The sequence below is a fragment of the Urocitellus parryii genome, chromosome 3 (genome assembly GCF_045843805.1).
Source record: "Urocitellus parryii isolate mUroPar1 chromosome 3, mUroPar1.hap1, whole genome shotgun sequence".
NCBI lineage: Eukaryota > Metazoa > Chordata > Mammalia > Rodentia > Sciuridae > Urocitellus > Urocitellus parryii.
The window spans coordinates 214,291,696-214,318,538 of record NC_135533.1 but is presented as its reverse complement, the minus strand read 5'-3'; the positions used below and the strand labels follow the sequence as shown (position 1 = coordinate 214,318,538).

The following is a 26,843-nucleotide window of genomic DNA, read 5'->3' as shown; positions in this document are numbered from 1 at the left end:
TTGAGATAACAATAGCATCCTCAGCATTCAGTGCCTTCTTCTGTGAACTTGGCATAATTAGATGCTATCAGTGGTTTGAGATGATTTTGACATAGTCAAGACTCATCAGTGAAGAGACCCTCAGTCCTAATAGGAAAAGAGAAGGCTAATAGCAAAATGCTCCATCAATTGAATTACCTTTCCTCATAGGATGTCTGAAGCACAGAATGTTCTGGAAGTGTAGGGCTCTCCTCAGTCCTCCTTGAGGTGGCACCTTCCTAGGACTGGTTCCCTTCCAGGTCACCAGGTGGTAGCATCACCTGAACAAGAGGCTATGAGACAGAAAATGGAGTGTCCTTCCTTAGGTCCACACATAAGTCATTTCCCCAGGAATCAACTAGGCTGGTTGAAACTCTCCAGTGGACGGGATGATGGCCTCAAACTGGGTCCAGAGCCTGTCCCACTGATCTGTGATCGACTTATATGATGGTCAAGTGAATGTTGTGTGTTTGGGAGAAAGGGATTTGTTGGGGAGGAGTTTTTCTGTATTATTTGGGTGGGCTTTGAGTGTAATCACTCATCTCACTATGAGATAGAGCAAAGTAGAGAGGAAGTGGAGAGGAAGTGGAGAGGAAGAGGAGAACAGGGGGCACAATACACTGGAGATAGAAACAGATTGGTGCAGCCAGTAGCTGATCATTTTGCCCTACAAAAAATCCATTTTCATAAGATTACAGTGTGTTGCAATCACTGCTTTACAGATCCCTGTACTATTATTATATAAGTGCTTCCTTTTGACCTTGTTAAAGTTGAAATCTGATAAATGTATTCCATGCCTCATGGTTGCTAACACCCTGCTTTGCAGAATCAATCATGTTGGGCTTCGTGGTTATCCGTTCATTTTCAAATTCCATATTTATGTATTGTGACATTAAAAATCAGAGACACGGTGGTGTTGAAATATTACCATATATTTTTCTGCTCCTGTAAATCAGGTTGTTTGAATCTTCTCTACGGCTTATAAAGGAAATAAAAAATTTATAAACCTGGCGGGGGCGGTGAGCCTATTGGCTGTAACAGTAACTACTCACCTTTGGTTAGTTCCAAAGGTTTTTCCAAAGTGTTGAGCCATTTTACTTACCAAGCAGATATTCCTGCACTTCCACATCATTCCGCAAATATTTTTACTTAATCTGACAATCTAAATGGTGTAGAGAATCAGATGTGACTGCAAGCTTGAAAACGTAATGCTTACTGTCCTTGATGGGGCAAGCAGGAGGTCCCTTCAAGGTTTAGATAAGGTGACGGCAAGCATACTTGCACAGGAGATGTTTGTTGTCCTTGATGGGGCTGGCCTGCAAATGGGAGGTTCCTTCAAGGTTTAGATAAGGTAACAGCGGACCTGCTTGAAAACGAGGTGTCTGCTGTCCTTGGGAGGACTTGCTCGAAAACGGGATGTTCTGCTAAGTGGGCTACCAGGGTGCTGAGAAAATTTAAGAGCTGAGCTGAGCATGCTCCAAGCCAAGAGTAGATTAAGCCATGAGAAGCGGGTCCCTTCTGATTAGAAAGTAAGACTTCTGTATGCTACGTTTAATTAGCTGAAAGACCTGACTGATTGCTGTTGGAAGGCTGCCTTCTTTGTTCACAATACTATAAAAAGACTGCTGTATAAAATAAAGGAACTTTTTTCCTTCGGCTTCTTCAGCTTCTTCTTTCTTGCTCATGCTGACCTGCAAGTGAGTTATTTGCAACAAAATAGTGTACAGTATAATTCAATTAACTTAAGTTCCTCTTACAAAGGGAATCAGTGTTAGTTCACATAGAACTGGACTTGTTGTCTGTCTTGTGAAAACTGTGTACTATGTTTCCATTGAGCTTTTTATCTTTTTTAAGAATTAATTCCTGATAGTTCTTTAAGTAATCTGTAATAGCAGTCCTCTCCTTTTTTCTCTTCATACATCACAATTTATTCTTTAGACATATGTCTCCTTTATCATATGTGTTAGTGTAGTTAGTAGATACACTAAGTTGTTTTGATTTAATTTGTCAATTTTTTTGTTCATATATTTACTTTTTTTAAAAAAATATGTTTTAATTAGTTTTACATGACAGTAGAATGCATTTATGCACTTTGATGTATCATACATAGATGGGATATAATTTCTCATTTTTCTGAGTGTATATGTTGCAGAATCATATTGGTCATGCAGTCACATATATACAAACAGTAATAAGGTCTGTTTCATTCTACTATCTTTCCTATCCCCAATTTCCCTCCCCTCCCCTCCCATCACTTCCCTCTTTATTTTATTTTTCTGACAGCATTTTTCTGGACCACTGCTCAGTAGGTGTTGGTACTGAAACGCCTACTTTGAGAACACAGTAGTAGTCTTGCCTTTCCCACTGGAAGCTGAAGCCATGGAAATTTACTTTTCTCTTTGGTGTGAGAAGGGAATGACATTCATTTTCATTACTGAGCACCCTTCATCAGACAGCCCAGCCTTTACCGTAACTCCAGTTCAGCAATGAAGAAGCGCCGTGCTCAGGTGTTCATGTTTCCTGGACTCTCTTTCCTAAAGGGGCACTGCTGGATCTCTCCCTGCATAACCTCACATCCTTGACGACTGCAGCTAACAGTCAGCGAAGCTGAGTTTCCCATGGCAACAAACAATCCCTAGAGATGTTTAGTTACGATCACAGAGGTACCTGGTCCTCATATCAAAGTATTTTCTGTTAATTTGCATTTTTGGCAACAATATCGATAAGACTCTTAATTTACATCTATAACCTCTAATTGTTACTTGCAATGTGTTTATGTGCTATGACTCTGAAGTTGCAAAAGTGCAGTGGTAAAATTCTAAAAAGGAAGTGAAATGTCTGTTGTAGTCCATTCTGACTACAGACAATATATTAGAAGGTTTTGCGTATGGAATGCCAAAAAAGTTCAAATTTCACAGAGCCATACATAGGCTCAGCCTTAAAGAGTGGGTATTTTTATGGTTCTTTCAGTACCTAATCAGTTACTAGACAATTAAATATTAAGACAAATAGTGTCCTAAGTATCTCACCCATAGGTCCATTTGGCATCCTCGTATATATGCCTAATAGACATTTAAAAAATTAATAATTGGGCTGGAGATGTGGCTCAAGCAGTAGCACGCTCGCCTGGCATGCGTGCAGCCCGGGTTCGACCTCAGCACCACATACAAACAAAGATGTTGTGTCCACTGAAAACTAAAATATAAATATTAAAAATTCTCTCTCTCTCTCTCTCTCTCTCTCTCTCTCTCTCTCTCTCCCCTCTCTCACTCTCTCTTTAAAAAAAATTAATGATTTTAAGACATTTAGTCTTAAAATCAGCATTTATAATGGAATCATGGTGTTGACCTTCCCGTGTGCTGTGCCCACACAATTTCTGGTCCTCTTTGATGGCGACTCCGTTCTTCCAGGTGCTGAGCAGTTTCTCTCACTGAGCATCAGCCCTCATTCCTCTCTTTCCTGAACGCCCCAAGCGCCATCATTGGGAAACCCCATTGTCCACACTGTTGGAATGTACCCGGCATTCAGCGAAAGGCCTCATCTCCACAACTGCTGCTCTCTCTCCATCCCTCGGGTGCTCACCCTCAGGGTTTGTGCAGGAGACCAAAAGAGTTGGCTAATGAGGAGCTTTGGATATTGAAGTCCCAAGGGCCATGGAGATGACAGTCTGCCTGTGACCACCCACTCCACGCTGGCCCAGGTGAATATGTAGTCCCTGGCTCTGGGCTCAGCCGCATCCTTTCCTCACAGGAGGCAGGTGCTGCACTGTGTCCGTGTCCCTGAGAACAGAGCTTCCATCTTTCTCCTTCGCTGCAGGGAAGAGCCATGTCAGTGCTCACTGTTGGCACCAGGTAATCTGAAGCCTCCTGGTTTACGTTCCCTGTGGGCACAGGTCTTTGTCTGTCAGTCCATCTGGGGCAGTGGTGAGGTAAAGACCTGAGGAGGAGGAGCAGAACTAGGTCACCTGCAGGGTGTCCCTCTGACTGTGCCTCCTCTGCACAGGTTTGCCACCTCTTGTGCCCCAGCACCGAGCGGCGTTCCTCCCACTAACAACTCACTCTGCCCTGAGTCCAGCGCTGCCTTCCACACCCACAGCACTCTGCTCCTGCCATGGTTGTAATTTGTTCTAGAATTCTCTAACCTTTTCTTTTATTTACTTTACTAAGGACAAAGGTCTGTGGCCAGCTTCTAGTAACTTTTTCCTTCCTGGCTCATGATTCCCTTGGCAGAGCAGGTCTTGACCAGCACTGCCTCCTGTTCATGAAAATACTGTGGAAGAGCAGGTGGAGAGCAAGGGCCATCCCAAGGGTGATTCAGCTTTATCTTGGCATTAACCTTTGAAATGTTAAAAAATAGAGGAACACAGTATACCCTGAGAACTAAGCATGCATGTATGATTCAACAGTTGGACGTCTCGCCACCCATGATCTTTTCATAAAATAACAAAATAGCAGGCTTCAATGTGACAAAGAATCTGTGTTCCACTCCATTCTCTTTCCTTTTGCAGAGACAAAAACTGTTTTTGATTAAATTGTCCTTAATGTCTTCTTTTAAATTCATTTTTTCTTTGCACTTTTTATATGTGTGTATCTTTTATGGATGTGTGTGTATACAAATATAATGTTCTATAATTAAAATGACCATCAGTCAGAGAAAGGAAAATTAAATTGTGATTTAATGAAGCATTTGTAAGGTAGATAAGGTCTTGAACAAGAGAAAATTGTACCCATACTAAGAAGTGATTAAACATGTTATTTTTTTTCCAAACAAGAAAAGATCATGTAATGTACATGAAGTTTCTGTGTTTCTAAAGTGTTTTTGTTAGAGCCTTGTAGTTAAACATAAGAGTGAGATTCATTTTGACATAGTGTTACATGCATGGATTATGATTTGCTCCTTTTCAAGACCCAGTACTTCCTCTGTCCTGCAAGAACAGAGTATAGTGCATATCATCTTCACTATTCTGATTCTCTTGGGGAAGAGAAATGTACAGTCCTTCTATTATTAAGGATATGGAAAATGAATACGTGTTAATTATTTTTCAAGATTAATAATACAAACAAGGCCACATCTACTAATTAAATGTGTATGGTGCACACCCACTTCCTCATTCATAATAATCTGTATTTTAATATGTGAGATGTCTTCATAATTAAAGAACAGAGTCTCTGAGTTGGAATCTTTTTTTAATCCATTACAATTTATTTTATTTTATTCACCTTAATTATACCTGACAGTAGAATGTATTTTGACATCATATGTACATTGAGTTGAAATCTTGATTGAAAGTGTTGTTATGGATTTGGGTATAATGTTGTTTGTTCATTCATTTACTGTTCACTTAAAGGTTGGAGAATTTTCAAGGAAAAAGCTACTTTTTAGTTGTGTGTTTACTCCTATTAGTTGGACAGAGTAGGGATGGAGGTGGTATTTAAGGAGTAAACTTTGAACAGGCAGAAAGTTGGGAGAGTGGAAGTGAGAAAGACAGGAGACTGAGAGTGAAGGGAGCAGGTCACAGGAGGTGAGAAGACTGTCACCCTTACTTCACCTCACAACGCAGACTCTGCACTTTCCTAATACAGAGGCTCATGCATCCGTTATCTGCCCCATCACCTGTATTTTCCCCATCAGGCTCTCCAACAGCACGGAATCAGAAAAGCAAGCGGGCACGGTAGAATTCCTCCTCCTGGGTCTCTCAGAGGACTCAGACCTGCAGCCCACCCTCTTTGGACTGTTCCTGTTCATGTACCTGGTCACATTGGTTGGCAACCTGCTCATCATCCTGGTCATCATCTCGGACTCCCACCTTCACACCCCCATGTACTTCTTCCTCTCCAACCTGTCCTTCAGTGACATGTGTTTCATCTCCACCACGGTCCCTAAGATGCTGGTGAACATCCAGAGACAGAGCAAGAGCATCAGTTACGCAGGCTGCCTCACCCAGGTCTGCTTTGTCCTGGTTTTTGCTGGAATAGAAAACTCTCTCCTTGCAGTAATGGCTTATGACCGTTACGTGGCCATCTGCCAACCCCTCAGGTACACAGTCATCATGAATCCCCGCCTGTGTGTCCTGCTGATTCTCTTGTCCTTGACCATCAGCATTACGTATGCCCTGCTCCAAAGTTTGATGCTACTGAGGCTGTCTTTCTGCACAAACCTGGAGATCCCCCACTTCTTCTGTGAACTTGGTCAGGTGATCAAGCTGGCCTGTTCTGACAACCTCATCAATAACATCCTGGTATATGTGATGACTTGCCTGCTGGGTGGTCTTCCTCTCCTTGGGATTCTTTTCTCTTATTTTAAAATTGTGTCCTCGGTTCTGAAAATGCCATCATCTGGGAGAAAGTCTAAAGCCTTTTCCACCTGTGGGTCTCATCTCTTAGTGGTCTCCTTGTTCTATGGGACAGGTCTTGGGGTGTACATTAGCTCTGCAGTCACAGACTTACCCAAAAAGAGTGCAATAGCGTCTGTGATGTATTCTGTGGTTCCTCCAATGCTGAACCCCTTTATCTACAGCCTGAGGAACAGGGACATGAAGGAGGCCTTAAAGAAACTCATTCAAATGTCTTCCTTATGATGAGTTCTGTGCTTTCGTTTCAAAAGTGAGTCCATGTCCAAGAACACTGGATGAGCCACAGAGTTCTCTTCTACCACTAAAGTCGTAAGCTGCAATTCTTAGCCCCTCCTTTGCTCTGTGTATTTCTGCTAGTATTTGGAAACTGATTTGGGTCTTCAATAGTTTGGGATTTTGAAAACTCATGTAACTCTTTTGAGCTTAATTTCATGGTCAGCTTCTATAAAGGCAGAATATAAGCAAAGGGTTCTTACTATAGTGATTTGGGGGTATTTCTTAGGAGGATGTGAGTGACAGCAGGGGATTAGGACAAAGGATGGAGCTAAGTAAGCATCTCAGTACAGGAGGAGGACTAGCCTCTACCTCATCCCATGTACACGGCCATTTATGGCTTCCCCAAATGATTGCAATCTGAGTTCCTGTTTTATAACTCTTGATACTCTAAACTTTGTCTCCAAGGTTGATAATTACCCTGCCAGATTCTGTTAAGCTGTTAAGAGGTAACTGCAGAGAATACAGGAGTGATGCAGTGTCAGTCAACAGTGACAGCAGGTCAGCTCAGTGTTCTCAACATGCTATTTACAGAGCAAAACCAAACCCACGAACCTTGACGTCCTCTTTCATGCATTTGACCTAAATTCTATATTGCAGAATTTGACATAATTATGGGATGTTAGAATTTCATGAATGAGGATGGCTCTATTAGCTCACACCATGAAGCTGATCATCCCAAGTTATTTAAATTTCACAAGCTGAACCTCCACACTCAGTGCAACCCCTTTATTCTCTCCTCCTCCTGTTGGTTTCACCCTAATGCTGCCCCCGTGGTAGTTGAAAGCCTGGCTCAGTTCCAGGGGTCATATCCCTACATATTCCAGAAAACAGAATGCAGACTCTGTTTTCCTTAGGTTTTGTTGCAACAGAGAGCCAGCCATCTCATGGAGTTATTAAGAAAACATCCTTTCACGTATTATAGTCCAGAATCAGGACCTTTGCTCCTTTGTAAACTAATCAGTGTGAGGAGAATGGGGCGGTATTCTGGGGTCCCTACAATGACAATGACAAACTCACCCATTAATCTGCAGCCTGTAGAATAGGACATGAAGGAGGCCCAAACTCACCAAGGCATAAATCAATACATGAATAATAGTAATATTAGTAATAATAATTAATAATAATAAATAGAAGATCAGTAGGGTAGAAGGAGCAGATCAGGAGAAGGAAGAAAGGAAAGGGAAGCTACTAGGAAATGAACTGAATCATGTTGTACTTGGTGCATGTCTGAATATGGCATAATGAATATCACTACTATGTATTATTATAATGCACCAATAAAAATGGTGAAACACTCATCAGATCATCTTCTTCCTTGTTGTTCTTGTGTCACTTGATTTGTACGTAGGCTTCTTATTGATTGCTTTCTTCTGTACTCATGAATGAATGTCAGCCTCGGTCAACTGGGGGTGCAATTGCACAACACCGTAGCCTGGGAAGGTTCAATAGTGGACATTTATTTCTCTAAGGACTGGGTGTTGCACATTCCAAGATCCAGGTGACAGATGATCCAGACTCTGGTGATGACTCTTCATGTGGTTTGTACACTGCTACCTGTTTGTGGTGTCTTCTCTTAGCAAGGACAGGAATTTCTGCTCTCCTCTTCTTGTTACAAGGCAATGGATCTCAGGGTGAAGCTCCCTGACTTCAGAAAAAACTTATTAATTTAACAAGTGCCACCTCCTATGGCTATCAATGTGGGAATAAATTTAAATGATCAGAAAAGGTCTGACCTGTTGTAAAAGTCCATTTGTGGTTAAGAATAAAAAGGGTTTCAGAGCTTTATATTACCACGGCAAACTTAGTTTCAGCTGACTGATGTTCTACTGTGATGAAGGGTTGTGATTTTGGAGCACGACAAGGTATAACAGTACTATTGCTCAGAAAAGACACTCCAGAAAACATCAACCTCTAAGTGAAGTTTATTTCTGAATTGAAATTACAGTGGACAGATGGATTATGTGTTCAAAGGTGCTAAGAAACAAAAATGAATTTGATTCCTTTCTTGGGTCAAAGGCAAAAATAAATTTCCTGTGGTTTCAGCCTAAATTGGAAAAGGTAAAACTAAATATTCCTTATTGAGAAAAGCAGAAGTTTCAAAATTGAGACCTGCAGACCACAGAGCATGAGGGGAAGTATTCACTAATTAAACCATGGGAATGCTGCACACTGTGGCCAGCTAGTGAATACCACCAGGTACAAGCACAACACCACACTGTCCTAAGTAAGGAACTGCAATCTTCTATATTTATGTATGCGATACATATATAGAATGACTCTTCCAATTATATAAAGAATAATTTCAAATTGCCTTTTAAAGATAGATGAACAATTCAGTGGATATATCATAGATACATACTTCCCAAGAGAGAAAAATAAATGGACAATAATATGTGAATGCACTCTAAGCCTCTTTTGAGATAAACAAATCAATCAACTGTCATTTGCTTCCTTTAGATTACCAGGGTAATTTAACTATTAGAGAATAATATGGAAAATCGGGAATATTTATTGAGAAGGTAAATTGATTCAACTACTTAGCAGATCCTTTGGAACTATGCAAAAATGAAAATCCACTCCACTACAACCTACAAATCCACCTTTTTTTCCTCCATGTCAGACATGGAGAAGAGTATTGAAATGACTTTATTTACAAGAGAAGAAAATAGATAAAACATTTCATCACCATCAAAAATATTCCTCAGTTTTAATGTCACAATAACGGGCATAATCTTATGGAATATTTGGAATAAGAGAGTAACTGCCACACCCAAGAGCACAATAGATTCTGAGACAATGTGATGAGAGTAACAGGGAGACATGGAATCCATCCAGTAAGTTTGAATTGAGACACGTGAAATGGAAGCACTTTTATGTAATAAATTGCACAGTTCTATCTGCACTGGAGATGCAAAGGCATTAGAGGTCTCTGGGAATGATGTTGTGTAAGGGAAAAACAGTCAAGTACCGACCACATCAATTCCATCATGACCTGCATGATAACCACATGTTGTTTTCTGTGCTTTCTCCCTTCTGGAATCACTTGATTCCCTGAGAGCCCAGATCATCCACTAATGCTCCTCCTCCACAGATCCCCTGTTGCAAACAAGTGCCTTGCATCAATTTGTCATATAAGTTAGTCACAGTGACTGAGACGGCAGCTGGACACCTGAGAGCCACAACTCCATGCACCTCAGAGATGTGATCTGCTTCACCCATGGGAAGGTCACCCACCAGTGGACCCATGAAGGACACTCAGTTTCCTGTCTCTGAGATCATGTCCGGGTGTGACACCTGATGGCAGCATGTTCTGCAATAACTGGGGACCAAGAGAACCAGTCCCAGGACGTGGCCCCTTGGTGGATAGAATCACTCTCTGTTCCAGTGTGTTCCCTGTCTCTGAGTCATTGCAGGAAAACTCGTGTTATTGTTGGAGCTCTTTAACAATTAGGTTTTCTCTTCCTTATTAGGAATGAAGACATCTTCACTGATGAGCTTCATGACCTGTCACACCACTGACATCATCTAATTATGCAAATGTTATCACCATGAAGCTGAGGGTGGTGGATGCTAGTTCCACCTCAGGTGGGCATGGTTCGCCAGGACAGGTCTCAGTGTTTATTTCCCAGGTCATGAGGGTTTCCTACTTTGCCTCACATTAGCACTACAGTAGAATGTACTTCTATTGGCCCTAAACACATAAGCAGGCAGAAGTTATATATAAAATATAATAATAACTTTGTTTAAATTTTTCCTTGCCATCTCTGAACCTCACATTGCCTACAGCTGAGGATGCAAAAATAAATGTTTAAATTGGAGCCTCTTCCACAGGTTCTGCATCTACAGAAGCCAAGCAAGGAAAGATTCTTTGGAGAATCAAGACAGAGAGCAGGACAAGAGCAAAATTAGGTTTAAGCCAAATTAAAATGGACCTAGTCATTATTTGATCATTATAGAAAACTATGGTTTCACAGAAGGTTCACAAAGAAAATTGTGAAAGAGATTTTCTGTAGAAACCTAAATTCAATTCAAATAAAGCATAATAGAAAAGAAGATGTCCTACTAGTGAGCTTCCTCAAGGCCTCTTTCATGTCCCTGTTCCTCAGGCTGTAGATAAAAGGGTTCAGCATTTGAGGAACCACAGAGTACATCACTGAAGCCACTGCAGTCTTTCTGGGGGAGACAGTGACCTCAGAGCTAATGTACACCCCAAAAGCTGTGCCATAGAACAGGGAGACAACTGACAGGTGAGACCCACAGGTGGAAAAGGCTTTGTACTTTCCCCCAGATGATGGCATTCTCAAGACAGAAGATGCAATGTGAGTGTAAGAGAAAATGATCCCTGAGAGAGGAACACCACCAAATATGACAGCTGCGATATAGACAAGGATGTTGTCAATGGACGCATCCGAACAGGCCAGCTTAATCATCTGAGCGAGTTCACAGAAGAAGTGGGGGATCTCCAGGTCTGTGCAGAAGGACAGTCTCAGCACCATCAGAGTGTGCAGCAGGGCGTCCACAGTGCTGATGCACAAAGAGATCAGAGTCATAAGGACACAGAGGCGCAGATTCATGATGACTGTGTACCTGAGTGGATGGCAGATGGCCACGTAACGGTCAAAAGCCATTGCTGCCAGGAGAAAGTTTTCCATTCCAACAAAAACCAGAGCAAAGTAGACTTGGGTGAGGCAGCCTGCGTAACTGATGGTCTTGCTCTGTCTCTGGATGTTCACCAGCATCTTGGGGACCGTGATGGTGCTTAAGGAGATGTCAGTGAGGGACAGGTTGGAGAGGAAGAAGTACATGGGGGTGTGGAGGTGGGAGTCAGAGCTGATGGCCAGGATGATGAGCAGGTTTCCCAGGATGGTTACCAGGTACATGGACAGGAACAGGCTGAAGAGGAGGGGCTGCAGGGCTGGGTCATCTGTCAGTCCCAGGAGCAGGAATCCTGAAAGTGTTGACTGGTTTCTGGGCTCATGTTGTTGGTGAATCTCAAGGAAAAAATGGGGTGAAAAGATCATAAAACATATGGACAGGATTAGGAACATTATTTGGGAAGATGATAGCCTTGCAAATGCTCAGTCCCTCCATCCGACTCACTGCCAATAAACCCTGTGGATGAGGACTGTCAGTCTAAGTTTCAACAAGCCCTCTGGGCGACTTTGATATGTGCTGAATTCTGAGAACCATTTATTTTTTTAAAAGAAGCTTTATCATTAATACTGTGAACAGAAATGAATGTTCAAACATTCTCCTCTGCCACTCTCTACTCCCTTCCCCGTTCACTCACTTCTCCTTTTTCTTATCTCATGTATTGAAACAATTGTTTTACTGAACACCTACCATTGCACATACTGAGTTGAGTTCTGAGAATAAAGCAATGCATAAGGCGTGGCTTTCCCCTTAGAATTAGTCTGTGCCTTCAAGCAAACAGTAAGACAGGAATGGTGGTGTGATCTCCCTCCTCTTGATACAAAGTTCACGAACTTTGGATTCTCTCAGAGTTGTGTGATGATCTTGTCAAACTGCTGACGTGTTAGTCCTCACTGCCACTCCAGCTTAACTACCCATGAAGACCCTTGAGTCACGGGAGGTCATCTTGGGATGTGGGATGTGAAATGGGTGCTTGACTAAGACTAGGACTGAGCTCAGGTCGTCTGACTGAGGGGTTGACTCTCCACTAAGCTCTGCTAGTGCTCTGGATAGTACGGAACTTGTTTTCCTACATGGTCACTCAGATCTCATAATCTACCTTAGTAATTTTAATATTTCTTCCAATGCAAAGCCTTTAGACATTACCTGGCCCTCGGTGTTTGGCTACCTGTACCCGTGAAATTAGTTGTGGCAGGTGTATGGCATCCATCCAGGTGGGCATGAGCAAAGGCTAGAGAAGCCCGCCTCTATACCAGAAGCTCAGAAGACTCGCCCATGGAATTGCAAGTTCTCTCCTTTGCAAATAATTCTGTGAGATTTTGGGCAACTGTTCATGAGATTCTTGTTCTCATTCTAAGGGAGTTCTTCACCTTAAGGTAAAAAGCATGAAAATGAGAGAAATTTGGAGTCCACAGACTCCTAAGAAAAGAGGTGATTCTACATACAGCTGGTTCTTTGGAAAACAGAGACCAGATAACACAGACATATTTATTAGGTACTTTTAGGATATCAGGTTGCTCCTAGGATTGTGCTGGTAGGTAGACCTATTGTCTCTGTCTACATGGGGAGACAGCATGTCTGACTGAGATTCTCATTAGGTGACACATTGGTGTAATGTCACACACTCTGAATATGATCCAAGCTCCCAAACCTGCTTTTTGAATGGGAAAAAGCTTCAACAGCATGAGCATCCTGGAAGTCCCATTTGTACAATGGGGACTGTGATGGCTGTGTTCATTAGCTTGATTGTATTCATAGGTTATTAACCATCACCTTGAACATCGTAAATATTTGCCATTCAGTCATGTTTCAGTGAAGCTTGAGGAAAAAAAAAACTGGGGAAGAGAAGTGAATAGAAAGAAAGCACACAGCTCAGTGTACAGCACTCGGGAACTTCACACCCTCACTTTTCGGGGGCCCTTTATTGTTTTCTTTAATATTTATTTTTAGTTATAGTTGTACACAATACCTTTATTTTACCTATGTATTTTTATGTGGTGCTAAGGATCGAACCCAGGGTCTTGCAAATGTGAGGCGAGCCTCAACCGCTGAACCACAACCCTAGCCCCCTTTACTGTTTCTGACAGTAAAGGAACAGGGCACCTTTTTTTAAAAAAACATTTTATTTGTCAACGGAGCTTTATTTAAATCTTTTATTTATATGCAGTGCTGAGAATCAAACCCAGTACCTCACACTTGCAAGGCAAGTGTTCTACCACTGAGCCACAATACCAGCCCGAACATAGCACCTTTTACTGCTCAGATGGAAGCCATGTGTCAGGGCATGTGAGGATAGAAGAGAGAAGGAAACCATGCCTTACGCGGTAAATGCAAACCCAGCATAGGAGTATTGCTCTGGAAGGTTGGTCACGGAGGAGCAAGAAACCAATATTCATTGGCAGTGCACTTGGGATGAAATATATAATAAATTAAATGAACTAAACAATAAAGGATATGGGTACGTGAGCAACACCTAAATTCACTTCCAGTGCATGAACAAAGGATATCATGTTACCTGGTTGGCTTCAAGAGGAACCATGTTCAACGCCTCATCTGTGTATTGGTGGTGGGCGTTGCACACCCAGGAAGTGCAGACAGACTGACTGGGTCCACGGGTCCTGGTCAGGAAGGGTCATGTCTCTAGGAGGAGGCTCCAGTGTTGCTTCTCCACTGGGCAGGGCTGTGGAGTGGGGTGGCCACAAGCTGACTCTATGCAGTCTCCACACCCCTGGGGCTCAATATGCAAGCTCCTTGTTAGACTAGTAATTTCACTACCTTCTGATCCCTGGGGTGCATATCCTTGAAGACCAAGGAAACAGAAGGGAGGCTTTCAGGCTGGCTTGTCCCCTGGCCCCAGAAGCCAGGTGCAGATCACCCAGTTCTCTCCACTGTTTCTCCTCCCCTCCACTCATGGTGCCTTGCAAGTGAGACCCGTGGCAGTTTTCCAGTAAACCCCAAATATATACTTACCAGCAAAGAAAATGTACCTATTGCATATCATGTAGCCCATTTTTCTTTTAGATGTGAAAATATAGTTTGTGAATATGGGTATTACAACCCTGATCAAAAATACAACTAAGTGGTTATAATAAAAAAAATACTCAGAGGCATCTTTTTAATGTCATTAATGATTCCTGATCCTTAATTTTCATTTTTTATATGTTGATCAGAAGATTCTAACCTATGATTAATAATGATAAAAAATGATTTTTTAAATCATTATTAATTGTAGCAAGTATAGACAAGGATACTATTTCCTATGGGCATTTTACAAAATCCTTTTCTAATTGCATTACAAAGTATACTTTTATTCACATTAAAAGACTGTGAGATAAAATTACGGTCTTCAACTTAAAATAAGAGGTTAATTCAGTTACAGAATCTCTAAAAGGCAACAATAAGCAGATGTGTCCAGATGCTCAGTAGATTTGAATATATATGCACCATCATTTAGTAGGTGGGGACAGAGCACCACAGTAGTGTAGATTTTTAAACCATTTACACTTAAGGACCTCAATATTTTTATATGTTTACCAATTTATTTTGCTGCAGGTTTCTTGCTTCTGAATGAGTCTATAAAACCTTGCCCTGTGGTGTCTTTTTTTCACTCTCCTAATTCCTTTCCCTTAAAAATATAAAAAATAGATGAGATTTTCAAAGACATCAGTGACATTATTAAGAAAGGTGAATTTTTCCACGTATCACACAGAGAACAGTAATATGTAAAATTATACTGAAATTTCCAGGTCACAACAACAAAAAAATTTTTTCGTATTGTGGTGAACAGCCAAAACCAAAGGGTCCTATAGATTATGTCCTTTAGTGAGAACATTCTTCCTCCTTCCAGGCATTGAGGACACAGTGTCCTAGAGGACCTGAGTGGCCCGGGCACGGGCACAGCTGCTCTGTGGGAGCACTGCCAGACCCAGGCCCGCAGACTTGGATCCCATGACAGTTTCAGGACAACCTTCAAGGAGGGCCCTAACCCAGCCCAGTGCGGCTCGGTGGGTGGGGTCGTGACCTTCTCCACCAGCAGGAAGCAGAGTCAGCAAACCCAACTGAGGAGCAGAGACCTGAGTGGAGACCGGCTGTGGCCCTGTGAGAGGAGAGGCCAGGACAGAGCCTCTTTGGACAAATTCGAGAAAAATCTTGAAATCTAGGAGGAAAAATATACCATCTGCCCATACAAGTGCCCCTGTAGCTGGTGCAGCTGGTGAGGACACCCTTGAGGAAGAAGGGGAATGGACGGCTGGACACCTCAACACCTCTTAGAGTTGAGGAGGAGTTTTAAGTATTTGAACACAAGTTATATAGCAGGGGCTCACTCGTTGACAGTGAAGTCCTTGCACCGTAAGGCGGGAGCCAGGATTGACTCAGGAATTGAGACATTGGAGAACGTCGTTTTCTTTCCCAACCTGATGCTGGCTGATCCCTCATCCTGAGAAACCCTGGTTCCACGGTCTGTTTCCTCCCCCTCTTTCCGTTCATGTCTGTCATGAGGAACTCATGATACACCTTTTGTTTGTACACGATTCTTATCTTTTTTCCTTAGGTTGCTTTAGAGTCACAACGACCTTTACACACAATATCAGGAAGACGGACACACCCTTCAACTCAAAACTAAAATGTAGCTATAGAAGACAATTGCAGTGTATAGTTTTAGTTATACATAGTATATATAAATATTGTTACAACTAGTTTTTGCACAGTTATACATGAGTTACATGTATACCTGTGAGTTATACATATAGTTATAGGTAACTAGAACCTAATGCTATAATTGGTATTTATAAATAAATAATAAAAGTAGAAGAGGTGACACTGTGAGTATACAATAAAATGCAACCATAGTGGGTGATTCTAAGTATGGCTAAGTGAAAGGTGAACATTATTTTGGATATTAAAAAGAAGAGTTTCTAACATATTCCCTCTAACCAAATTGACTAAAAAAGCATACATTTCATCCCTTTTTAAAGAATTTTTGAATTTCACTATCAAGTATTCATTCGAAGTAATATAATTTTTACTTTTATACATATGTATACAAACACATTGAGACACACACACACACACACACACACACACACACACACACAAAGAAGGACCTTTGCTTCTGAGGATATGAATGTCCACCCCTTTGCTTGCATTAGATTGACACTGGAATGCAATTCTAATGGCCCCAGCTGTGATCAGTGGAGGAGATTCTCTTAATATGGCCAAGCGTTGCTTAAATACCACCCTTATCCTGCCATCCTTCACTAACTTGCCTTCTTCTGAGACTTCAATGCAAAGAAAATTCTCAGACTGGAATCCTTGCTTCAGGGCCTGCCTCTGTGGAATCAAAGCAGCAAAGTTGTCTTTGGGGAGAGAAATCATGTTGCAAATACCACAGAACTAGACAAAAAGCCACGCCAGGATTCAGGGTGATTTAAAATCCACTTGGCCATTATGTGAGTTCATTAATTTAGAAGAGTATAGTGACAGAAGAGTCAGGAATTATAGCTCATCACACATGTTTTCACTGTTAACTATTCTAGAAAGCCAGTTCAGAAAAAAAAAAAAGGGCAAACAACACATCATAGAACAGCTCTCCCACTGAGGAGTTTCCTCAAGGCCTCCTTCATGTCCTTGTTCCTCAAACCATAGACAAATGAATTCACCAACTGAGGGACCACTGTGTACATCACTGAAGCCACTGCAGTCTTCCTGGGGGAGTCAGAAACTGCAGAGCTAATGTACACCCCAAAAGCTGTCCCATAGAACAGGGAGACAACACACAGGTGAGACCCACAGGTGGAAAAGGCTTTGTGCTTTCCTTCTGCTGAGGGCATCCTCAAGACAGAGGACGCAATGTGCACGTAAGAGAAAATGATCCCAGAGACAGGAACGCCACCAAATAGGCAAGCTACAACATAGATCAGGATGTTATCAACGAAGATATCCGAACAGGCCAGCTTGATGATCTGAGCAAGTTCACAGAAGAAGTGGGGGATCTCCAGGGCTGTGCAGAAGGACAGATGCAGCAACATCAGAGTGTGCAGCAGGCCGTCCACAAGGCTAACCAACAAGGAAAACAGCATCAGCAGTCCACACAGCCAGGGGTTCATGATGACTGTGTACCTGAGTGGATGGCAGATGGCCACGTAGCGGTCATAGGCCATCACTGCAAGCAGACAATTTTCCAAGCCACCAAAGACTAAGACAAAGCAGACCTGGGTGAGGCAGGCCGGGTAGGTGATGCTCTTATTCTGTGTTAGGATGTTCACCAGCATCTTGGGGATGGTGCTTGAGCTTAAACAGATGTCAGTGAGGGAAAGATTGGCAAGAAAGAAGTACATGGGGGTGTGGAGGTGGGGGTCAGAGCTGACGGCCAGGATGATGAGCAGGTTCCCCAGGATGGTGACCAGGTACATGGACAGGAACAGGCTGAAGATGAGGGGCTGCAGGGCTGGGTCCTCTGTCAGTCCCAGGAGAAAGAATTCTGAAGCCGCTGTGTGGTTTGTGGGTTCCATGTTGGTGATAAATCTGAAGGGAAAGAAAGAGTCAAGGGCTGGGTTGTGGCTCAGTGGGAGAGCGCTGCCCAGCATGCGTGGGTTCCATCCTCAGCACCACATGAGAATAAAATAAATATTAAAAAAGAGTCAAGATATAATAAAACATAAAGACTCCAGTGAATGGAATCTGTTACTGCAGAGAGATTGAGGCAGGAACGATGAGAGCTGGGTGCGTCTTGGTGCTGACCCGTGAGAACGTGCCTGGGAAGAAGACGTTCCACAGGAGCCGAGTGGGCACTGCTTTCTCTTCATCTCACTTATGTCCTTTTCTTGTTGCTTCTGCAGGGTGAGATTTTCATAAAACAACTGCACTCACTTTCTGACCATTAATTAGGGGGCCCTGTGCTCCCTGATTGGCTCCAAGAGCAATGAGGTGGAGCATCCCAGCTGTACACTGAAGATGGAAGATGTGTCCTCCAAACGCGCAGACACACTCAGTGAGAGACTGGGATCTTGGTCTGAGGGTTCATCTCTGGGAGGAGGCTCCGGAGCTGCTTCCTGACTGGGGCAGGGTCGTCCAGTGACATCACAGGCCAGCTCCTATTATCTCCATATCCCTGGGGGCTCAAAATCCAAGGTCCTCATTAAACTAGCTATTTTACTGTCATTCTAATCCCAGGAGTGCATGTCCCCAGAGACCAGGACTTTGGAGGTGAGGCGTTCAGGACGGCTGATTTCCTGACCCCAAGGCCAGGTGTGTTCTTGTTTCTGCACACCTCACACACACCTCTTCTATGATACAGTCCTGTGTTCCTTGTGAGTTACAAACTAAGTCACATCTATCGATCACATTTTATCTCAAAATCTGTTGCCCTTTTTAGGTGTGAGAATGTCTTACAGATTCAGGTATAAATAGGGTCATTTTAAATGTTATCTAAATATTTAAAAATACAGCAACTCAGGCACATCTTTTCTTAACTACAATTGGTGTTGACTGAACCTTAATTTTTGTACTTTATATTTAGCACAGAGGATTATAATCTGTTTTCTATGATCACAGCTAATGGTCCAAAATACAGACAGACCATGACACCTTGTTCAGAATTTAACATTTTCACCGTGGTGGTTTCAACAGTCTTTTTCACAGAAAGAGACTGTGAGTTGAAATTATGATTCTTCATTTTTTAATGAAGAAATGTTACTTACTAAATTACCAAAAGAAAGAACTATGCAAATGTGTCCATAAACTCAGCACATTTGTTTAGATTTTGGACATCTTTTAATGGGTGAATGTGTTATTCATATTAGTGTTCACTTCAAAGACATTTTTAGTTAAGGGTTTTGATATTTTCATGTGTGATTAACACATTTTACACCATGTTAACTTATTCCATATAAATTTATAATTTTCAAGATGGTATTGTGATTTTATTTTATTTTATTTTTGGTACTAGGTGTTGAACCTAGGGGCATTCAATCACTGAGCCACATCCCCAGCCCTTTTTATTTTTTTAATTTGCAGACAGGTTCTCACTATATTGCTTAGGGCCTTACTAAATTGCTGAGGCTGGTCTGGAACTTGTGGTCCTCCTGCCTCAGCCTCCTGAGCCTTTGGGATTACAGGAGTGCGCCAGTGTATCCTGTGCATTGTGATATCTTTCTTTACCGTCTTAACCCCATCAATACTTACACCAATGAGTCATAGTTAAAATGAACAAAGGCATCAATGGAATTTAAAAAAGGTCATTTTTTTCTATGTACCACACAAAGAGAACAGCAAATATTAAAAGAGGATAATGTTTTACTGGTACCAATAAAGAACTTGACACAATTTGTCAAGAATAGAAGTAAAAGGGGCCGTGGATGTTTCCCCATAAACAAGAAATATTTCTTCTTTCTAGATATTGCAACCTCAGGGTTCCAGAGGACTAGTTGCTAAAGGCAGAGGTAGAGCTTGCTTTTCTCCAGAAGTATGGGCTAACCCAAGAGTCAAGCATTGCCTAAATCCATGGCTGTGGACGTAGACCACCTTATGGTTGCAGAAAACTCTCCAAGGAAGAACATAAACAAGCTCGCTATTGACTTGGTGGATGGATTTATGATATGGTGTTCTTCATATCTTCAAATATCCAAACTCAGTAAACTGAATTCAGGAGTAGAGACCCTATTGGTGATGGATGAGGCAACTATGACCCTGACAGATAAGAAATCAAGTCAAAGCCTTATTGTATTGATGGATGGATGGATTGAAGCAACATAGTTATACATAATGTTGGAGTTCATTTTGACATAATTATAAAAGCATGGACTATAATTTGCTCCACTTCAGGCCTCAGTTCTTTCTGTTTCCCTTCCCTCCTTCCTCCTCTCTTCCCCTTCCACTGCTCCACTGGTTTTCCTTCTACTTACTTATAGCTTTTAAATTCATGCTTTATAGATACACATTGAGGTGCAGTTCACTATGGTATATTCATACATGTACATAGTATAATTTGGTCCATTTCATTTCCCAGTTCTTTCCTTTCCCCGTCCCTCCTTCCTCCTCCTCCACCCCCTTCCTCAGCTCCACTGATATCTCTTCTTTTCATGGGTTTCCTTCTCCTTTACCCTTGGTTTGCTCAGGTGTCAACATATGAGAGAAACTTTTTTGCGTTTCTGAGACCAGCCTGTTTCACTCAGCATGATGCTCTCCAGCTCCATCCATTTACCAGAGAATGACATAATTCCATTCTTCTTTATGGCTGAGTAAGACTCCATTTCTTTATCTAATCATCTATTGAGGGACACCTAGGCTGGTTTCATAAACTGGCTACTGTGAATCATGTTGCTATAAACATTGGTATGCATATATCACCGTAGTATGCTGATTTTAATTCTTTAGGTTGAATACTAAGGAGTGGGATAGCTGAGTCATGGGGTGGTTCCATTCCTTGTCTTTTGAGGAATCTCCATACCACTTTTCAGAGTGGTTGTGGTGATTTTCAGTCCCACCAACAACATGTAAGAGAACCTTTCTCCCACATCTTCAGCACTTATTATTATTTGTATTTTCATACTTGCCACCAGAACTGGAGCGAGATGAAGTCCTGGTATAGTTTGGATTGGCATCTTCCTGATTGCCCTCAGGAGATGAACATTTCTTCATGTATTTGTTGGACATTTGCATTTCTTCTTGTGAGAAATGTCTCTGCTCATGTTCATCAAAGCACCACTGACATATGGGCACCCTTCCTTCTGTACTAGGTACCTTTCTTTCAAGGTATCTTTAGAGTCACAACTATACTCACAGATGAAATCAGGAAATATGACATTGCAATTCAACTCAAAATAAGACATGCATGAAGATATCAACATATAAACAGAAGTGGTAATGCACAGAGAGTCCCATAATAATGCAACCCTATAGGGTTCATTCTATTTATTGCTCAGTGAAATTTGAATTTGTTCTTGAACATTATAGGCAGACTTTTCTAATACATTCTCTGTAATCATAATGGACTAAGCATTTAATCAATATTTTGCTTCCTTTTTAGAATTTTACAGCCAAGTTTTCCAAATTTCATAGTATTGGTGCATGTATGTGCTGGTTCGTGTATACACACACACACACACACACACACACACACACAGTCACAGAGTAAAACTGTGTCTTGTTTATCCACAATTTTACAGAAAATTCCAAACTATCAGAAAAGAACTTAATTTGTGATACAAAGCCATTTTGTGATTGTATGTAAAAAACTTGAGGGCTTGTTTGTTACCACACTGAACTAGATATAATTGATTGATGTGTTGAGATCAGTAAGACAAGAGATATTGTTTCAAGAATACATAGTTATCTTATTATTCAAAAAAAGGGAGTCCAGGAAAACATTAACTCATGAATGAATGGCTTCTTTATTGCTGAATTGATATTACAGTGAATGGATGGACTATTTCATAAATCATGCTAAAATAAAAATGAATTTGGATATATTTCCTCTTATGAAAGACAAATAAATTTCAGGTGGTTTCAGCCTCAATTGCAAAAGGAAAGAGAATAATTTATTTGTTGAGGTGATTAGTCATTTCAATGTCAAGACTTGCTGTGTACAGACCAAGAGAGAAAATACTGACAAATTAAAACCTGCTAAAACCAAGCACTTTTGGACATCCATGATATAGTATAAAGCACATGGCAAAGGAGGCACACTCCCCCAAAATAAAATTTTACTATTACAAACTTCAAAGAATTGCTATTCCAAATGCATAAATAATTTGTCTATTTGGAAAAGAAAATGACAGGCAGGTCAATGGAAATACCATAAACATTTATTTAACAAGGGAAGAAAATAAATGGCTCATAATATGTGAGAAGACTCTCAGTGTCATAATAAGAAATGTAAATTAATTAATGTTTTACATCCATTAGATTGTCGAGGTAAATAAAGTATTCTGCAAGTGACGTAAAACACAAGGAATATCTAATTACAACTTAAATTCATTATACTATTTAGAAATATTCTTCATCCAACCCAAAAGTTACTATGCAATAGCTAGTAATTTCACTATGTATGTCAAAATATGTTTATTTCCTCCAGAAGACACAGAGGAGAATATTCACACAGCTTTGATCACAACATAAGAAAAATAGATACCCAAATGACATCCCCATCAAAAAGATGTCCCTGAACTTCAAGGTCTCAATACACAACTCAAGCACTGAAAATAGATGGATAACTGCTAAATGGACAACATCAGGATTGATGGGGAAGCCCAATGACGAGAAGAACGTGACATGTGATTAATCTATTCATTACCAGCGGTCGACATTGGCACATGATTTCTATCCACTAAACATATTCTCTCTGCCTGTGTTCCACAGAAGCAGATCCTAAGGCAGAGTTTCTAGTTTTAGCAATTTTTCTGTGGTTCATTCTCAGAAAAGGCAAGGTCAAAATGAAACAAATTTATGAGATGAAAAGTATAGGAATATCTGCAAGAGTGATAAAAATGCACTAGAGTGGAAATCACAATGATGCGGTTAAAAAAAAATGATCGAATACTGGAGGTCAGTACTGGCTGGCTCAATACAGATTCCATCTCCACAGATACAATGCCTCCCACTTTTCTCTGTGTCTTCTCCACTTTTATCTTGTAAAGAGACATCATTACACTGAAGGCCACCCAGGTGAACCAAGATACCCTTCTCTTCTGCAAATCCTCTTTCCCCCATTATCATATGAGTAACATTCACACATTTATCACATAAGAGAAGTACAAGTAATTGGGACAGGATCTGGGTGCATTTAGAGGACAACCATTCAGTCTACTACAGAGATGCAATTTGGTAGGTTCACAGAAAAAAGGACCAAGGGGAGGACCCTCAGCATTCCATCTCTGGCATCATGCCCACGTGCGACACCTCAGTTTGTTCCTATCTCCTGGGTTCCTGAGGGAGAACCAGCCCTGGGATGAGCTCACCTCAGGGAGGACTGAAGGAAGCCCTGCTCTCTGTCCCTGTAGATTCTCTGCTCACACATCCTTGATGTGAACAGTAACTCTCTTTGTTGTTTCAGTTTATTGTCACTGGACTTTATTTTCTTATTAGGAATGAAGGCATCTTCCTTGATGAGTTTCAAAGATGTCGCAATCATTTCAAAACAGTAATATGGAATTAAGCCATTTTAATGATAGAAATTAAAATGGAGTATGGTAGATGCTATTACTACCTGAGAAACATATTTGCTGCCAGTAACTTGCATCAGTAATTGCTTTATGTAATCCCTTTACCTCCCGTTAGTATTAAGTCTAAGGAGGAAATTCACTTCAGCCTAATTAAGTCATCAGGTGAAAACTATTTTAGGGGTTCTGTGTTTGGGATGTGGATCCCTGATGACTTCATGGCTGTGGCATGTTTACTGTGCCTGAGAAAGTTTCTGGGCAAAGGCATAGGTTACCTGGTTGCTACGGCAATGCTAGATAGAGTCTTATCAGCGTCAACCTTAACCTTAGGCACATAACTCCTGGGAATAGAGGAACTTGCTTGCTAGATAACTACAAGGTTTCCCCAAGCTCCGGTGCTCCTGGAGCTGCCCAACTAACAGTAACTTCAGACAGTGGACCTTCCTGAGAGCTGCACAAAGCTCCTGACACTGCACATTGTAACTATGAAATATAACTGCAGAATAAGCAGCCTTCCTAAATGTGGTTATGGTACTAAAGACCTAATGTAACCTATTGGTATAAATAAAGGTGGCCGCTTGGACAAAGTGCTACTCTGCCACCTTCCCTACCTCTGCACCTTGTCTCTGTCTCCTTATTATTATTCTTCTTTACAAATTATTCCCTAGGTATGACTACCATTGGGCTTATGGTCCCTGGCCTGTCCACTGTGTCTAACTTGCCTGTTATGAGGAAGCACCAAATTTGTTTCTTTCTGAAATTTTGAACTCTGACATAGGCTCTTCTTCCATGGAACCTGAGTAAATCAATGGTATTTAGAGAAATGAAGTCATGCATCCAGCATTACAGAGTTAGACAGAAAGCAAAGTGAGGTTATAAGCCAAGTCACAATGCACCCAGTCATGTGACCTCATTATTTTTGAAGAGGTCCTGTAAGAATATAAGTGACAGGGATTCAGGACCACCAGTAATGATGTCATCTTGACATAGTGGAGAAACCCTTGTGCAAAGCAAATGAATCATTACAGATGAGCCAATATCCTGCCAGAGAGTTTCCTCAAAGCCCCCGTCATGTCCCTGTTCCTCAGGCTGTAGATAAAGGGGTTCAGCATTGGAGGGACCACAGTGTACATCACTGAAGCCACTGCAGTCTTTCTGGGGGAGTCACTAAATACAGAGGTAATATACACCCCAAAAGATGTCCCATAAAACAAGAAAACAATAGACAGGTGAGACCCACAGGTGGAAAAGGCTTTGTGCTTTCCTCCTGATGATGGCATTTTTAACACAGAGGACACAATGTGAATGTAAGAAAAAATTATTCCAGAGAAAGGAATACCAACAAATACGCAAGCTGCCAAATATACCAGGATGTTGTGAATAAGGGTGTCAGAACAGGCCAGCTTGATGAGCTGAGCAAGTTCACAGAAGAAGTCGGGGATCCCCAGGTCTGTGCAGAAGGACAGCCGCAGCACCATCAGAGTGTGCAGCAGGCCATCCCCAGCGCTGATGATCAGAGAGACCTGGACAAGCACAACACAGAGGCAGGGGTTCATGATGACCATGTAGCTAAGGGGGTGGCAAATGGCCACATAGCGGTCATAGGCCATCACTGCAAGGAGAAAATTTTCTAAGACACTAAAAACCAAGACAAAGCAGAGCTGCGAGATGCATTCTGCGTAAGAGATGCTCTGATTCCGTGTCTGGATGTTCACCAGCATCTTTGGAATCATGCTTGTGCTTAAGCAGATGTCATTCAAGGAAAGATTACAGAGGAAGAAGTACATGGGGGTGTGGAGGTGGGGGTCAGAGCTGACGGCCAGGATGATGAGCAGGTTCCCCAGGATGGTGACCAGATACATGGACAGGAATAGACTGAAGATGAGGGGCTGCAGGGCTGGGTCCTCTGTCAGTCCCAGGAGAAGGAATTCTGAAATGGCTGTTTGGTTTCTGGGTTCCATGTTGTTGACAAATCTTATGAAATTGATGGGGTGAAAGCTAAAAATTAATGGACCAGCAGGTGCAGCATCACCTGGAAACAGGTTAGGACCACCTGGTAGACTCCTCAATCGTTAGATTTTTAGAACCATTAGTATGGAAATTTCTATTAAGACACCCAGTCCAAGGTAATTGGTTACGGTGCTCCTACCAACTAATATACTCACCACAATCCCTGCTCAACACGCACAAGAACACCAACACATTTCAGAATATTTAGTAGGTCATTGCATTGAAGAAGCAGCAGATTTCTGCTGTGTAGGAAAAGTGGCGTCTCTTTGAGGAGAGTAGGAGACTGCAACATAGAGAACTGGGTGGGTATCAGTTCACACGTCGGGGAATTTGTCCAGAAGATGACGGTTGACAGGAGTGGGCTAGGGAGACCGGCTTCTCATCATCAGGATGAAATAACCACAAAACATCAGCTCTGCTTTCCAAAGCTTGATTACGGCTGTGTGTTCCCTGTTTGGGTGGAAGAGGGGTGGTGTTGAACATCTTACTTCATGTTTTCTGTGGTGCTGGGGATCGAATCCAGGGCTCACAAGCGCTAGGTAAGTGCTCGACCACCGAGCCACATCCACAGCCCATCTTACCTGAATGTTGCAGATATAAGATGAGTCCTCAGGAAATACAGACTGATTAAAGGAGTGGATGAGACCCTGGTCAGGAAGGCTCATCTCTGGGAGGAGGCTCAGGTGCTGCTTCCCAGATTGGGAGGGACTTTTGAGGACACAGAGGCTCTAGTCTCTGTGTCCCTGGGGCTCAATATCCAAAGCACCTCATTAGACCAGTTACTCACTAGTATTCCAATCTCAGGAGTGCATGTCCTTAAAGACCAAGCATGGAGGTGAGGAGTTGGGAACAGGCCAGATGTTCCCATTCAGTTCACCCCATTTTCTCTGCCCATCTTCATTTCTGAGTCCTTGAACGTGTAACACACACCACTTCTCATACATCCCAGTGTTCCTTTTGACTTACAAACTAAGCCATCTCTATTTATTTTGTGAAATCAGGAAGCCTGGTTCTTATTTTAGGTATCGTAATATGTCTTATATTTGTGGATCTAAATGGTGTCATTCTAACTGTTATCTAAATATTATAAAATACAGACCCTCAGGGACGGCTCTTCTTAGCTATCACTGATGTTAATTTTTGCTTTCATATTGAGCACAGAGGATTATAATCTATTTTCTAGGATCACTGCTAATGGCCAAAATTATAGACAGGACCGTGACTCTTCATTTAGAATTTAATGAACACCTGCTTCAATTTTATCACAATAGTTTTCTTCACATACAGAGAGGATAGTTGAACTTATGGTTCTTCATCTTTACATGAAATTCTAATTCAAATTACAAAATCATCCCAAGGTAGTGTGTCCATATATT

The 26,843-nt window shown here is 41.7% G+C and overlaps 3 protein-coding genes and 1 pseudogene across 3 annotated transcripts; 1 reads left to right on the top strand and 3 right to left on the bottom strand.

Annotated features, from left to right (window-relative positions):
• Window positions 1-685: 685 nt before the first annotated feature.
• On the bottom strand, window positions 686-11,645 carry LOC144253933 (olfactory receptor 7G2-like; annotated as a pseudogene).
• On the top strand, window positions 3,844-6,595 carry LOC144253610 (olfactory receptor 7G2-like). The gene is made up of 2 exons (XM_077795877.1): window positions 3,844-3,869; window positions 5,650-6,595. Exons 1-2 carry the CDS (start codon window positions 3,844-3,846, stop codon window positions 6,593-6,595), a joined length of 972 nt encoding a protein of 323 aa, XP_077652003.1.
• A 5,230-nt stretch (window positions 11,646-16,875) lies between the features above and the next one.
• On the bottom strand, window positions 16,876-17,811 carry LOC113198937 (olfactory receptor 7G2-like). Its single transcript, XM_026411814.2, has one exon. The coding sequence runs from the start codon at window positions 17,809-17,811 to the stop codon at window positions 16,876-16,878; it is 936 nt and encodes a 311-aa protein (XP_026267599.2).
• A 6,668-nt stretch (window positions 17,812-24,479) lies between these two features.
• Window positions 24,480-25,439, bottom strand: LOC113198944 (olfactory receptor 7G2-like). The gene has a single exon (XM_026411821.2). It carries the CDS (start codon window positions 25,416-25,418, stop codon window positions 24,480-24,482), a length of 939 nt encoding a protein of 312 aa, XP_026267606.2. The 5' UTR covers window positions 25,419-25,439.
• Window positions 25,440-26,843: the final 1,404 nt, after the last annotated feature.